This window comes from Schistocerca cancellata, chromosome 1, assembly GCF_023864275.1.
Source record: "Schistocerca cancellata isolate TAMUIC-IGC-003103 chromosome 1, iqSchCanc2.1, whole genome shotgun sequence".
NCBI classification, from domain to species: Eukaryota; Metazoa; Arthropoda; class Insecta; order Orthoptera; family Acrididae; genus Schistocerca; species Schistocerca cancellata.
The window spans coordinates 356,064,211-356,081,080 of NC_064626.1; the positions used below are offsets into that span (position 1 = coordinate 356,064,211).

Consider the following 16,870-nt stretch of genomic DNA (forward strand, 5'->3'; position numbering starts at 1 on the left):
CCCTTAAGGTAGTAGATGAGTTTTGCCATTTGGGGAGCAAAATAACTGACGATGGTGGAATTAGAGAGGATATAAAATGTAGACTGGCAATGGCAAAGAAAGCGTTTCTGAAGAAGAGAAATTTGTTAGCATCGAGTATAGATTTAAACGTCAGGAAGTCGTTTCGGAGAGTATTTGTATGGAGTGTAGCCATGTATGGAAGTGAAACCTGGACAATAAATAGTTCAGACAAGAAGAGAATAGAAGGTTTCGAAATGTGGAGGTATTGAGGTATCGAAATGAGGAGGTATTGAATAGAATTGGGGAGGAGTTTGTGGCACAACTTGACTAGAAGAAGGGACCGGTTGGTAGGACACGTTCTGAGGCATCAAGGGATTACAAATTTAGCATTGGAGGGCAGCGTGGAGGGTAAAAATCTTAGAGGGAGACCAAGAGATGATTACACTAAGCAGATTCAGAAGGATGTAGGCTGCAGTAGGTACTGGGAGATGAAGCAGCTTGTAGAGGATGAGTAGCATGGAGAGCTGCATCAAACCAGTCTCAGGACTGAATACCACGACAACAACACAATATGGCAACGCCGAAGGGGCGTTGAACTATGACTTTCCTCCTTTCCCCAGATGAGAGATACAGTATGGAGACGCTGGCCGTGACTGGCGGAGTAAATGCCGTGCTGCCTGCCGACGGCGTGGACGCGCGCTCAGCAGCTCGCCGCCGCTGCCGGGAGTGATGGGAAGGTGACCCGCGGCGCGGCGCGGCGCGGCGCGGCTGGCTGCGGTCAGCGCGCAGCCCGGCGGGACGGGACGGGACAGGGGCGCGCCCAGCGTCGCCTTGGAAGGACTGCCAGGGCTGTCCAAGGCGCCGTCGACGTCGCCAGCCGCAACCGCTGCTGCTGTACCGCGGGGCAAACGCACTCTGCCACGGCGAGTGTTTCCACCTTTCAACAACTCATTCTGTATCTTGTCGCCACGCTGTGCGCTTCGTTTGCATAATTTCGCCGTTGCTTTTCGGGTCTGTCGACATTTTTCTCGCTGCTGTTTAATTTTGTGTGAACACGAGTACTACATTTACGAGTAATTCAAACAAAACGCCTTGTAATTTTTGAAGCAAAAATCTAAATGCTGGCCCGAGAATGTTTCGAGAAGTTAATACATGTAACGACTTCCTCTATTTATAAAGTTTCGTAAATAAACTGTCGTAGAGTAAAATGTTATCCCGCCATGTAGTGCCATCCAAGCAACCGAATTCCTGCGCTATTATTTAGTAATGAGCAATTACTGTTTGTACAGTACTCAAACAAATCGTCACGGATCAGCATCATTTTCTGAAAATTACCTATGTTGCCAGCTTGTAACTGACACAGGAGGTAACTTGGATCATTCCATATGACAGTGCTGAATAACAAATTCGTGGACTTCGTGCGGAGAGGCATTACTGTGCAGTCAGGTCTTCTTGGTGGGACAAACTAACGCCTCCTAGATAAAAAAAAAAAATAAAAAAAAAACACCTGTGCGCTGGGCAGCCCACCTACCAAGAGCAGTCGCACACTTAGAACTCTTGTCCCCCCAAAAGCTTTTTCTACATTATATTTCTATTGACATTGCAGTCTCGAGATGCTCTTATAATTCCATGTAGGTGGAAATGGCGTTCACGCAGCTACAACCAACATTCTACTTGACAATTACAGAGGACCAAATACCATCATCTTAACAATAAGGAACTAATATCACTGAGAGCCTAGTCTAAAATAGTTTTTTTACAACCGTTCATATTTGTAAATGTTGACTATTACATTATATGCCTGTTTCTTGTAGATATTGATGAACTATTAATTGACTCATGTTAAAAATCTCAGTGTCCGTCTATTCATGTTACTCTACTGTTCATTACCAAGTCTAATTATTCAAAAAGCAGGGCTGTTACTCTGAAACGGCCAGATGATATAACACTAAAGGAGAGCTGCTTCTCTGATCACTTGGCGAGAAGACGAAAACCTCTACCCTTTCTGTCTTCCTTTCGGCTAAGATTCGAGAACCTCAACCACTAATCCAGCGCGAGTTGAACACAACGGCGGGATTAAAGCTGTGAGGACGGGGCGTGAGTCGTGCTTGGGTAGCTCAGTTGGTAGAGCACTTGCCCGCGAAAGGCAAAGGTCCCGAGTTCGAGTCTCAGACCGCCACACAGTTTTCATCTGCCAGGAAGTTTCATTACAAAATGGTTCAAATGGCTCTGAGCACTGGGACTTAACATCTGAGGTCATCAAATGGTTCAAATGGCTCTGAGCACTATGTGACTTAACATCTATGGTCATCAGTCCCCTAGAACTTAGAACTACTTAAACCTAACTAACATAAGGATATCACACACATCCATGCCCCAGGCAAGATTCGAACCTGCGACCGTAGCTGTCGCGCGGATCCAGACTGAAGCGCCTAGAACCGATCGGCCATATGGGCCGGCAGTTTCATAACAACGCCTTGTTACATTTGTAGGACCTGTTCGCGTCGTATAGTAATAACCCTCACATATTTATTGTTCTACATCAATAAAGTTAAGCGCAGGACGCCAAAGCAGAGGGTGGCATGCTGTTGTCCCGTATCCGACTTTGCTTAACAGCCAACAAACAACTAAAATAAAATAGAAAATAACTAACATTGCAAGGAAAAAATCGCAGTAAGTGTTACACGTATAATCCAGCAAAACCTGACGTTTAGCATTCTGTAACTAACATCTGTGAATTCATGTTCAACTTTGATCTCCCACTGCTGAGGGAATTAGGTTAAGAAATAAGACAACAAAATAACTGCCGAAGTAGAAAGGATATAAAATATAGACTGGCTACAGCAAGGAAAGCATTCCTAATCATTCATTAGTAAGTCTTTTCTGAAGGTATTTATCCGGACTATAACCTTGGATGGAGGCGAAACGTGAACTATAAGCAGTTCCGACTAGAAGAGAACGTAAGTTTCAGTAATGAGGTGTTACAAGAGAATTCTAAACCTTAGATGAATAGATGGAGTAACTAATGCGGAAGTACTGAATCCAATTGGAAAAAAAATGCAGCAAAACTTGACTAAAATAATGGATCGGGAGAGGGGACACATTCTGGGGCATCAGGGAATTGCCAATATCCTAATGGAGGGAAGTGTGACAGGGAGGGTTAAGAACTATTGCTAAAGAGTGAATAATAATAATAATAATAATAATAATAATAATAATAATAGATAACACACACATTAAAATAGACAATCCACCAAACATAACAGACATGGAACACTTCTGGAGCAACATATGGTCAAACCCGGTACAACATAACAGGCGTGCACGGTGGATACGAGCAGAAACAGACACATACAAGATGATACCACAAATGCCTGAAGTGATAATTTTGCAACATGAAGTCACCCAAGCAATTAATTCTTCGCACAATTGGAAAGCCCCTGGAAATGATAAAATAGCAAATTTCTGGCTAAAGAAGTTCACCTCAACGCATTCACATCTAACTAAATTATTTAACAATTACATTGCAGACCCATACACATTCCCTGATACACTTACACATGGAATAACCTATCTGAAACCTAAAGATCAAGCAGACACAGCAAACCCAGCTAAATATTGTCCCATAACATGCCTACCAACAATCTACAAAATATTAACTTCAGTCATTACACAGAAATTAATGACACATACAACACAGAACAAAATTATAAATGAAGAACAAAACGGCTGCTGCAAAGGAGCACGAGGATGTAAAGAGCAACTGATAATAGATGCAGAGGTGACACATCAAGCTAAAACTAAACAAAGGTCGCTACACTACGCATACATTGATTAATAAAAAGCTTTTGATAGTGTACCCCGCTCATGGTTACTACAAATATTGGAAATATACAAAGCAGATCCTAAATTGATACAGTTCCTAAACATAGTAATGAAAAATTGGAAAACCACACTTAATATCCAAACAAATTCAAATAATATCACATCACAGCCAATACATATTAAGCGTGGAATATACCAAGGAGACTCATTAAGTCCTTTCTGGTTCTGCCTTGCTCTGAACCCACTATCCAACATGCTAAACAATACAAATTATGGATACAATATTACTGGAACATACCAACACAAAATCACACATTTGCTATACGCGGATGATCTAAAACTACTGGCAGCAACAAACCAGTAACTCAACCAATTACTAAAGATAACAGAAGTATTCAGCAACGATATAAATATGGCTTTTGGAACAGACAAATGTAAGAAAAATAGCGTAGTCAAGGGAAAACACACTAAACAAGGTGATTACATATTGGATAACCACATCGATTGCATAGAAGCGATGGAAAAAACAGATGCCTATAAATATCTAGGATGCAGACAAAAAATAGGAATAGATAATACAAATATTAAAGAAGAACTAAAAGAAAAATATAGACAAAGACTAACAAAAATACTGAAAACAGAATTGACAGCAAGAAACAAGACAAAAGCTATAAATACTTATGCTATACCAATATTGACCTACTCATTTGGAGTAGTGAAATGGAGTAACACAGACCTAGAATCACTCAATACACTTACACGATCACAATGCCACAAATATAGAATACATCACATACATTCAGCAACAGAAAGATTCACATTAAGCAGGAAGGAAGGAGGAAGGGGATTTATCGACATAAAAAACATACATTATGGACAGGTTGACAATTTAAGAAAATTCTTTCTAGAACGAGCAGAAACTAGCAAAATACACAAAGCAATCACTCATATAAATACATCGGCTACACCACTGCAATTTTATAACCACTTCTACAACCCTTTAGATCACATAACATCAACAGATACGAAGAAAGTAAATTGGAAAAAGAAAGCACTACATGGCAAGCACCCGTATCATCTAACACAGCCACACATTGATCAAGACGCATCCAACACATGGCTAAGAAAAGGCAATATATACAGAGAGACGGAAGGATTCATGATTGCAATACAGGATCAAACACCAGATATTACAGCAAGTATATTATTAAAGATCCGAATACCACAACAGATAAATGCAGACTTTGCAAACAACAAATAGAAACAGTAGATCACATCACAAGCGGATGTACAATACTAGCAAATACAGAATACCGCAGAAGACATGACAATGTAGCAAAAATAATACATCAACAACTTGCCTTATAACATAAACTTATAAAACAACACGTCCCCACATACAAGTATGCACGACAAAATGTGCTGGAGAATGATGAATACAAATTAAACTGGAACAGAACCATTATAACAGATAAAACACCACCACATAACAAACCTGACATCATACTCACCAATAAAAAGAAGAAATCAACACAACTAATCGAAATATCCATATCCAATACAACAAATATACAGAAGAAAACAGGAGAAAAAATTGAAAAATACATCCAACTGGCTGAGGAAGTCAAGGACATGTGGCATCAGGATAAAGTTGACATTATACCAATTATACTATCAACTACAGGAGTCACCCCACACAATATCCACCAGTACATCAACGCAATACAGCTACATCCCAACATATATATACAACTACAGAAATCTGTAATTATTGATACGTGTTCGATTACCCGAAAGTTCCTAAATGCAATGTAACATACACCGTACAGTTAAAAGGAAGTCACGCTTGATCAAGGTCCGCGTCACTTTCCATTTTTAACCAGACATAACGTCTGAGACAGGAAAGAGAAATAATAATAGTAATAACGAGCAGCTCAATAGCCAATTCCATGTCTCAATTCGACGCCATTTTAGCGACTTCGGTGTTCCTAATCTAGTCCAGTAATCGTGGGGGTGGGAAAAGGGACCTGCAGTTCAGCGTACAGGTAGAACCACGTGTGGTTCCTGATGAGTAACACTGTGGCTCCTTTGAGAGAATACGCACTGAATGGTGTGCCTGCGGTAGAATTACTGGGCCTGCGCGCAAATGTGTGCGCTTGAGGCCGAATCAGTGTGCATAATGCATAGACCAGCAGGTATAAAAAAATCGTCTGTGAATCATTAGGAGGTGAAGGATACGTTAAAAGGCAGACTGAAAAATTCCAGTGGTTCCACCGGGTTTCGACCCACGCAACCTCTCCGTCTCCAGGCACGCCACGCCCAACTCATCGAACAGCGCGGTTAATGAAGACAAAAGACGATCGACTGGAGAAAAAGCGGTGTAAATTTTTGTGCAGTAGTACGAGGGAGAGCCATCGACAACATACTAAAGATCCCAACCGACGGGGTGTGAGCGAAGGGACGCTTTATGGTCAGTTTATGGTTTCATTGATTAACTTGAAAAGCGCAGCTTCTGGCAAAATTATTTTCCGTTGGAAAATTACATGACATTAAATTTTCTACATAAAAGGTCTTATTTATTTTTTCTCTAGCATTAATAGCTTCCGCGTAGTAGGGTTTGGAAAAGCCCGCAGATTATAAAAAAATATCGTTTTAGTGTTATAAAATTAATGGTTACCTTTATAAATCGAGTGAGTTAAAAACATGTATTAAATGTATGTGCTAAGTTAACGTCCACTAGAGCTACATTAAGGGATGAACTGTGTTCAGAAAATGGTTCAAATGGCTCTGAGCAATATGGGACTTAACATCTAAGGTCATCAGTCCCCTAGAACTTAGAACTACTTAACCCTAACTAACCTAAGGACATCCCACACATCCATGCCCGAGGCAGGATTCGAACCTGCGGCCGTAGCAGCAGCGCTGTTACAGACTGAAGGGGGATTGAGAGAGATGGTGTTGAACTGTGAAGGCCAAGTTTCGACTGCGCAGTACTACAGTGTTGAACCCTGAACAGTGTGTATCGTTCACGGATTCGAACACTCTTCAACTGTACTTTCATAAATCGACGATCGTACTCAAAGACATATTTTGTTTGTCTTACGTCGTAAGTTGAGACAATCTGTAGTGACGCCTACTTTGCTGTCTTGACTGCCAATCTAGCCACTCCTCGTGTTGAGCTGGATACGTACGCAGTTTGGGGCTGCACAGTAGGCTTGCAGCCGACCCGACGTCACGTCGTTTTTTGTAATGACCCTTGCATCAGCGTTTTATTTATTGTGATAAATATTGTCGGAATGTTAGTGGACATGTCGAAAATAAAGGAGGTCGACAGAGATTAATTAACGATTACAATAATGCTGTGTATTATAAAGCGCGAACATTGTAAATAAAGTTCCAAGCATTAAAATAACGAGTTTTGCTCTTATAAACCTTCGAACAGCGTCACGGTTAATTACTTCTCCCATTCCTGCACAATTTTATTTATAAAGTATTTCTATCGGTTATACGGGGTCCAGCGCGAAATTATGAACCATTTGTATTTTGATTTAACGCTTTGCTTTACCGTATTAATTTTCAGCTGACACCAACTTTTAAACAAATACGGGTGCCTCCATGGCGCTTTATCGGCGCGTAAAAACTGATTTTGGCGAAGTTTTCTCTTTTGCTGTTCTTTTCAGAGTTTTTTTCCGTAGTCCGGACTGTTTATCTTGGACTTTCTTCCACTATTCACCATTCAAAAGAATTAGATACATACTCTGGGAAGTTATCCATCGATGATCACTTTCCTTTCATATGAAAACAGATACGATTGTAGCATCTACGGCCTTCACGGCAAAGCTTAAAAACAAAAGTAAGCACAATCTGGGGATTTTTTGTGTACGAAAAAGTCGAGCATTTAATCTCAAGCTAGATAGTTTTACAATTATTATTGCCACCGTCTCTCTCATTCCATTAAGTCTCTCTGACCACTACTTTACCCAGCCTGGTAAAGAGCTTAGGAGAAACAGGAGCAACTTTAATGAGTTTGCTTCCTGGTTAGAAGCAACTCCAGTTTTATCATTCTCGTATTTGGCCGAAAAAAATTATTTATTTTGCCTTCCAAATGCCCTGCTTCATTCTGAACAATAATTATTCTGTGTGATTTGATTCCAAGCTGCTAGCACACGAAAACCTATTACCTGAGGATTCCAATTAATATTAGGTTAGTCGTATTGAGAATACAAATAGAATTGTCAGTTCCGCTAGAAGGAAAGAGGATTAGAGTTGAACGTCTCGTCGACATCGAGATCAGAGATAGAATCCATTGCAGATCCGAAAATATGCCATGAACCCCAACGGAGAAAATAAATAAATAATCATATCTTTAGTAGCTTTGTGTACTTGAAGGTGTTCAAAAATGTTCAAATGTGTGTGAAATCGTATGGACTTAACTGCTAAGGTCATCAGTCCCTAAGCTTACACACTACTTAATCTAAATTATCCTAAGGACAAACACACACACACACACACACACACACACACACACACACACACACACACACACACCCATGCCCGAGGGAGGACTCCAACCTCCGCTGGGACCAGCCGTACAGTCCATGACTGCAGCGCCTCAGACCGCTCGGCTTAACCCGCGTGGCCTTGAAGGTGTAGTCAAAATAAAACTAGACCAAGAGAAACAAAGTCAGTAAACTGGTTATTATTTGAAAAGTAATCGCCAAAACTGTTAGTTCAGTTATCCCACTGGGAGACGAGGCGGTCAGTGCCCTCCTGGAAAAATGGCTGCAGCTGCCTACGGAACCGTGATTGCACCGAGGCGTGCACCTCTTCGTCCGAAGCAAATCAACGGCCACGAATGTCTTTCTTTAGGGCTCCGAAAACATGGAAATCGCATGAGGATACATCGGGAATGTACAGAGGATGTGAATGGGTTTCCCAGGCAAAGTTCTGCAGCGTGAAAGTTTGAAATGTTCCGGTTCTCCGTCCGCGTGCAAGGTTGCCAAGGTTGTTGAGACTGCGGTGCTGTAGTTTCGCTGGGAAGTCCTTAAACATCATCCGTCCAGTTCCGCTTCCTCCCCACGCTATTTCCTACTTTTTGGGGGCCTAGTGGGCGTCGGTTTGCTTCGGACGAAGAGGTGCATGCCTGGGTACAGTCATGGATCCGTAAGCAACCGCAAAAAATTTTCCATTGAAGTACTGACTGTCTTTTCGGAGATTACTTTTGAAATAACAGTTTACTTACTTCCCTCCACCCCCCCCCCCCCCACCACCACCACCACCACCACCACCACCACCACCACCACCACCACCACCACCCTTTATGCGTAGTTCATTTGATTACTAGGCTTCCTTGTGTCGGGTGATGGAGTTTGTATGCTAACGATATTCAAGATCATGAATCAGGAAGTTTGAAATGTTACTTTTCCACGTCCGCGTAAAACATGACACGTCGTTTGAGAATTCGCTGTAAGGCGTAAATACGCAACTGTCGGCGAAGGAAATATTAATCGGCGAACCGAGATAAATTTCGGACATTCTTAAACTCGTGAAACCAGGAGAAGAAAAACCACTCCTCTCAGCGTAGCTGCCTTCTTGAATTTGTCAAAATGGCTTAAAGATGTAAGAAGGAAAGACTAAATAATAGCTGACAAGTTCGAGAGTGAAACACTCTTATCTAATCACTATGTTTATCCCAGAAACAGAGTTTATTCAATTTAATCCACCTTCGCGAAGTCCGTTCTTTTCGACTTTAGTCTTTTCCAGTCTGGGCGTTAATAATCTCATCTCCCACTGATCCGCTACCAAGAACCTACACCGTAAGGATAAACACAAGCGTAGATTTTAAGATGCCGTTTCTGCATTAGGCGCCACAGAAACAATCATAACCAAAATTCACGCATCCTAAGCGCACTAGGATCGTTCCTCTGAATCAGTAAGATAAACTGAAGTAACGACAGGACTGCCGATATAATATCGTCCTCTTTCTTCGCCCATCTGGGTGACGAAATACTGATAATTCTGTGGATATCCGCTTTGGACTCCCTACAAAATCCAGACGCCGAGACACTTCAAGAAATGGCTGATAATTTTGGGCTTCTCATCAGTCAACACTGTAGCAGTGTTTGTTTGGGTTTTGCCTCAGTTAAAAACGTCCCCACTATTTCTGCCGTCTCTTCCGCTAACTGCAATTCTCTGAAGAAAGTATCTCCTGGCAGCAACCCTCGCAGAAATATTTACGGATCTATTGTTTAAAATTGTTTCCTCCTTCACGAAGGGAAAATCCTGAAACAGGCCACCGTAACAGCCTCCGCAGAATCACACACTGATGACTGGGAAGGAATCATGACTATGATCATATGTCCTGTCCACGACGCGGTCATTAGGGTATGACCTCTGTTAAACTACCTGTGAACTACTGGCGAAAACAAAAAATGTCCCAGCCAGGCCGTGTCCGGTCAGGACATTGAAACTCTAGTAGAGGCCTGCGCTCGTCGCAGTAATACCAGGGATCTACCCGAACTCTGACTCTGTGCGTCGCCCCTGTCATACATGAAACAACTTCCGTGTTAACCAACTGGTCTGGAGGACACGCTACTTGGTATGCACGTTCTCACAAGGCTCACAAATGAAGGTGAAAGTTCAAAAAGCTTCATTTATTAACAAAATTGAATGATCATGACCGTGTTCAAGCGAACTAAACAGACTTTGCGCCCGGAATGATCATCTCTGACAACCAACATTCCATCGAATTTGCTTAAAGACACTTGCGTCCTCCGGAATGAAATTTTAACACATTAATAAGCGAGTACCGCTTGAGCTTTTGGTATTTTGACGACGCTCTGCTCGGCATTTGAGTACAGACTACACCAATCTCATAGTTTCTACACCGAAAATTGGACTCCTACGTACATATATACAATGGTATGCAGTATGGCACTATCACAATTGTTACTTCAAATCAGTAATTATATTCGAGTGGCGCACGTTTAAGTCCAATTTTTCGTACGTAACGCACAGTTGTGATCCAGTCCTTAAAAGATGAAAGGTAGTTTGAGCCAAAACTCTCAATTTAACGCTTATAGACTCTGCTGTTGCTCATGATATTAAAAAAATGTTCAAATGTGTGTGAAATCTTATGGGACTTGACTGCGAAGGTCATCAGTCCCTAAGCTTACACACTACTTAACCTAAATTATCCTAAGGACAAACACACACCCCCATGCCCGAGGGAGGACTCGAACCTCCGCCGGGACCAGCCGCACAGTGTATGACTGCAGCGCCCAGACCGCTCGGCTGATCCCGCGCGGCCATGATATTACATTCTACGCCAATGCTTGGCGGCAAACAGTAATCACGCAAAGGCAAGGACAGAGTTGTTTTGTCCAGAGATCTACAATTGTCGTTCTATAACGTTCGGAAAGAACTTGCTTTCTCCTGATAACTTGGTCAGCGTTCTACACACACGCACAAACAGCTGTCTGCATGAAAGGAAGAGTGCAAATAGTCCTCGCGGCGGATGCGAACCGATGGAGAAGTGGAAGGACCTCCTACGATATTGCTTGCGTCTGCCCAATTTCAAAATACTGGCGCTGGTAAGAGGTAATCTGGAGACGATTCCCCCGGAACGCTTGAGAAAAGCGGGGATAACGACATCTCTACAGGAATAGCTATCGATTACAGTTTGCGCGATATGGCTTCTGCTTCCAGAGCCGTTTCCGTTCGGTCTTTCGGCAATTCCCACAGCTATTGCCACGACCGCTCTCTCGCTTCTTCCACGGACCGTAACCGCCATTCTGCCTTTCTGTTGAGACACTAATTTCCCGCCACATATCTTCGACGACAAATTTATGTCCGGTAACCACTCTTAGCGAAAGCAAAACGGATTCGAGCACCGTTCTGCTAGCAGCAGTTACAAATTTCTTTAACTAAAGAAAGTAAAATTTTGGTAAGTATGAAACACTTCTCTGGAGTTATTCAGAACACTATTTATTTGGCAAAGAACCGGCTTCTTGTGCTTCTTACACCATCTACAGTTGATAAATTAATATCTCAACCATGCAACAGGTTTTATGACGACGACGACGACGACGACGACGACGATGATGATGTGGAAATCGTTAGATTTAACAAAAGAAATCGAACATTTGAATAACAAATTTTCGTTAAATGTAACATAAAAGATTAAGACTTTCCTTAGTAAACACACTGTATCTCATTTTATCTTTTGTACGTGTTGCGTAATATCTGTGTAAGTCGCAGCTAATTTTATCTGTGGTTACGACATCCAGGTGCCACCTGACAATGGATTATGAAGATTATAGCCTGATCGATATCATGTAAATAATATTTTGCTGTACATCAGGAAAGTGTTTCCTATTTATTACTATTGATATATTCTATCAATAGCATTAATTTTCCGTCGGTGTTACAAGTGCAATCTCTCTGCGATATCCATGGACCCGCTTTCAAGAAAAATCATTTCAGTTAATTTGTACATGCGACAGTGTTGTGTAAAAGACTGGGTGGCAAGGGCCAATTCTAGGAAACTACTAAAAGACGTAAGAATTTTCAGGTTTACTGGAGTAGATAAAGGGGGACGCGTCAGCAAATTAATTGTTGCACTTCAAAATGAGAACATCAGTAGAGACGCTGTACTAAAAAGCTGAAACCACATCCTGGCTACATGGAGAGAAATTTATCTTTCATAGTGATAATATTGGTATTACGAAAAGCACAAAGGACGTGATGGGGGAAGCATTATACGTCTGCTTTGCATACTTATCTCCTACGTCCATACCTCCAGTTCCACACTGAAACAAGTTTATTCATTTCGATGGTCAATTCGGCACATTACCAATAACCTTGACATGCTACTACATTCATCTCGATTGTGTGTTACCTAGGCTCCGATTTAAAACGTCACCCTTACACAAGAAGGACTACTGTTAGAAGTGTCTGATTTTTGCATCATAATGACGAGGAAAATTCCACTAAAATCATGAAAACATACGACGTGCATGCGGCTAAGTTCGATTCAGGTGTGACACAGGATGTGCACCTTTGAAACGAGGGTAATACCCGGTCTGCGGCTTACGACGTTTGTCACAGGTCTCTCCAATATGATCTCCGTACTACGGATATACGAATGAAGCGTGCGACACATCAGTATTTTATTCCAAACATATACTTACATCAATGGATCTAATAGATAAGCACAATCAAAAGCGTTGTAACACATTATTATCTTCACCTGTAAGATTTCAAAATTAAGTATTCGTGGCCACGAAGGATTTTACATGCACTCGAGATGATAAATGTCTGTCACACGCCTTAGTTTCGTATTTATAGTAATTCCACAGAAGTGATGTAACATCTGTAAGGTTAGTGTGTGTATGACTTTCATTCTTGTATCATCACCTTAAACTCATGTCACAACATTCGTCAGACTTCTGATTCGTACGTTTCACTCTTCCTCAAACCTTGGACTGATCGTCGTACTGCTTCAGTTTCTGATCTTCAACTGTTGTTATTTTCTCGAAATGCTATTTTTTTGTATGTATAGTCGTTTTACGTTCCAGGGATTGTATCTCTCTACAGTAACTTATTACTTATCGCGATGGTCCGTAGTTGTACGTTTTATTTTTCCTTCGTGTCGTTGCTGCAGCCAAAGAACGGTGCTCTCGGCAGGGACAAGCCTGAGGCAGACGGAGTTAACATTTTGAGGGTCACTATCAAGATAACGGAAGAGCAGATGGCGGCGTCCCGATAACGGCTTCATTTGTGTATCTTGAGCCTAGCAAACATGTTCAGATAAGATAGCGTCTTGTCTTAACTGTTCTTCTTGGAAGGTTACATAATTATATGAGCGTAATAAATGCATACCGGCGTTACAGTTGCAGCTCCACACCAGACGAAGCTGCACGAGAAGTTGACTATCGTCATTCAACGGATCCTGCTCCCTGTGCAGCCATTGACCGTCAATATTGTTTCGAAGGTCGGAAGATGATCCATCTTCTGATGATCGAACCCGGTCACCTTGTAGTAAACGTGTCTTTGCGATCTAGACCGTTTTACGAACCATTTCAAATACTCTATTTTAATAGCTGCCTTTGTCTAGCATTGCTTTCAAAAATATTTTTTCCAGTGATGAAGAATCAACATCCTCATCAATAACAGCATCTGGTTACATGTGCTGAAGGGGAAAAAACACCTCCTTTTAACCGACGCCAGCGCACACCTTTTGCGTTTTATGCCAACGTGACGCCTACTCGGTAAACATTTCACTATATTTATTTACCAGTAATGCTGATGTCTTTCGCATCGTTCTTAAGTATTCCGCGTATATCAACAATGAGCAGGTCATCTGAGCATGCAGTGCAATGAAATTTTACACCATTTGGATGAAATATTTACACTCCATGTACACCGCGAATCGATCAGCTGCATGTGTTAGAAACCTGTCACAGCTACAGACAAGAAGTTTTTCCAGCACGTGTAACGGGTTAGAGTAACTAATGAGGAGATACTGAAAGGAATAGAGAAGAAAAATTTTTTTACACCAAAACTTGACTAAAATAAGGCATACGTTGACAGACATATTGTCACAGAATGGGATAGTCAGGTTGGCAACGGAGGGAAGCATGTGGACTAAAAAATGTTGGAGGGAGACTTCATACTCAAATACAGTGAGCAGGGACCAGAGATTGTACTGTACAGGAATGGAAAGTCTTTAGTGAACAGCTGCATCGAACCAGTCTTAGGATATATGACTCAGCAGCAGCAGCAGCAACTGCAACAACAACAACAACAACAACAACAACAACAGATTGTCGAACAGGGTTAAAAATCCACTGTGCCGACGAACATCCTCAGATATCTTACCGACGAACTGTCACCAGCGCGTGTAACATGAGGTGTCGAGAATCTAGTTTTGATTTTTACATTCATTCGCCGTAAGCCACCAATGCTGTGTGGCGGAGGGTACTTTGTGTACTGTACTACTTTCACTACTACTATTCCTATTCCAGTCTGGAATGGCATGAGGGAAGAATGATTGCTGGTAATCCTTCGTGTGAGCTCCAAACACACTAGTTTTACATTCATGGCCTTTACGCGGGGTGCATGTAGGAGGAAGCAATAAGTTGGCTGACACTTTTAGGAACTTACGCTCTCTGAATTTTAACAGCGAACCTGTTAATGACGTACAGCGCATGCCTTGTAATTTTCGCCAATGCAGCTGGGCTGACCATCTTGACGCTTTCAGGCATACTAAATGAAGCGCAACGCGCTGCTCTTCTTTAGATCTTCTGTATTTCCTGTATTAATTCTATCTGGTAAGGATCCGAGACTGAACAGCGGTATTCAACTTTTGGACAAACGAGGCTTTTGTTAACTGCCTCCTTTGCGGGTGAACTGTTTTTCCTGAGGATTCTTCCAGTGAATCTCAGTGACGCATCTGCCACATTTGCGATCAACTGTATGCCGTCATTGCACTTTAAATCGTTTTTTACCCAGACTCCTACATATTTGATGGATCTGATTGGCTGGTAGTTAGTTTGTTTAAAGGGGGGGGGGGTGAGGGAACGAACTGCGAGGGCATCGGTCCCTCGTTCCCAATAGGACAATTACCCAAGGGAAAGAACAAACGAATGGCACAAAAACAGGAGAGAGGAAGAACCAGAAGAACGACAGAACGAGAACGAACACTACAATGGACAAAACAGGACAAGAAAACGACAGAGAGACGCAAGAAACAGGAAGAGGAGATTAAAATCAAGAAAGCAGATTACCATGGATAGCTGACCAAGAGAATAAAAAAAGGAGAAGCCAGCCACTCTGCAACACATTAAAACCTCCACCCTAAAAGCCCTAGGGTGGAGGACACAGAGGGACGAAGGACATGCGCTAAAACTTTGTTAAAATGATAAAACACACCCTCACGAATAAAACCTAGAACTAAAGCTGCTGTTGAGGCATTGTCACCCAACACCGAAGGTAGGGTGCTGCGAAAGTTGAAAGTCCGCTGCAGAACGGCTAAGAGTGGGCAGTCCAGCAAGAGATGTACGACCGTCATTTGTGAGCCACAGCGACACCGAGACGGATCCTCGCGACGGAGGAGGTCACCATGCGTTAGCCGCGTATGGTCAATGCGGAGCCGGCACAGGACAACTGATTCCCTGTGGGAGGACCGCATGGAAGACTTCCACACATTTGTAGTCTCCTTAATGACAGTTTGTTGTGCATACTGTAATGCCACTCCGTTTGCCAGTTTCAGAGATGCCCATCTCCAGGAGCGGTTTCCACGTAGCCTATTTGGGCAGCCTGTCAGCAAGTTCGTTGCCTGGGATTCCGACTTGTCCTGGGGTCCACACAAACACCATTGAAGGACTGGACCGTTCCAGGGCAGAGATGGACCCCTGGATTTCGCTACCAAGGGATGGCGAGGGTAGCACTGGTCGATAGCTTGTAAGCTGCTCAGCGAGTCGGAACAGGGAAGAAAAGACTCACCAGAACAGGAACGGATCTATTAAAGTGCACGAAATATGGCCGCAAGGACTGCAGTGAATACACTGCAGCCAGCGGGCAAGGAATGCTGTTCAATATGTCCTCTGTGGACATAAGCGAGAGCGGCGGGGTTAACGGAGTCCTTAGGGCCATGCAAAAGGTCCAGACGAAGTTGCGGCTGAGGCGTACACCATGGAAACGTACGTGAACGGACCGCAAGTAGAGGTGGTAAAGGGAAGGACTCCAGTTCATACAGAAGGGATCGCACGCGAACCGCAATCGTGAGCCCTGACCTGGGCCGCCGATGCGGGTGATGAATTGCCGCGGGCAGAAAAGGAGACAGTAATTCGGATGCTCAGGACAACTACGAATGTGTGCAACGCAACTGGCGAGCAGTAGTGTACGTCGGTTCCGCAATGGAGTGAACTCCCGCCTCCACCACGACACTGGTCACCGGACTCGCTCCAAAAGCTCCCTTCACTGGGCGCACGCCACAGTGGTGCACTGGGTCGAAGAAACGCAACGCTGAGGACGCCGCCGG

The 16,870-nt window shown here is 42.8% G+C and overlaps 1 protein-coding gene across 1 annotated transcript in view; it reads left to right on the forward strand.

Annotated features, from left to right (window-relative positions):
• The window catches only part of LOC126175937 (CCR4-NOT transcription complex subunit 3-like), a 57,222-nt gene extending 42,554 nt beyond the window's left edge, over positions 1-14,668 (forward strand). Inside the window, exons 4-5 of the mRNA XM_049923055.1 lie at positions 708-904; positions 14,542-14,668. Coding sequence (XP_049779012.1) covers positions 708-904; positions 14,542-14,668 — 324 coding nt within the window. The remainder of the gene's footprint in view (positions 1-707; positions 905-14,541) is intronic.
• The last annotated feature ends 2,202 nt before the right edge of the window (positions 14,669-16,870 follow it).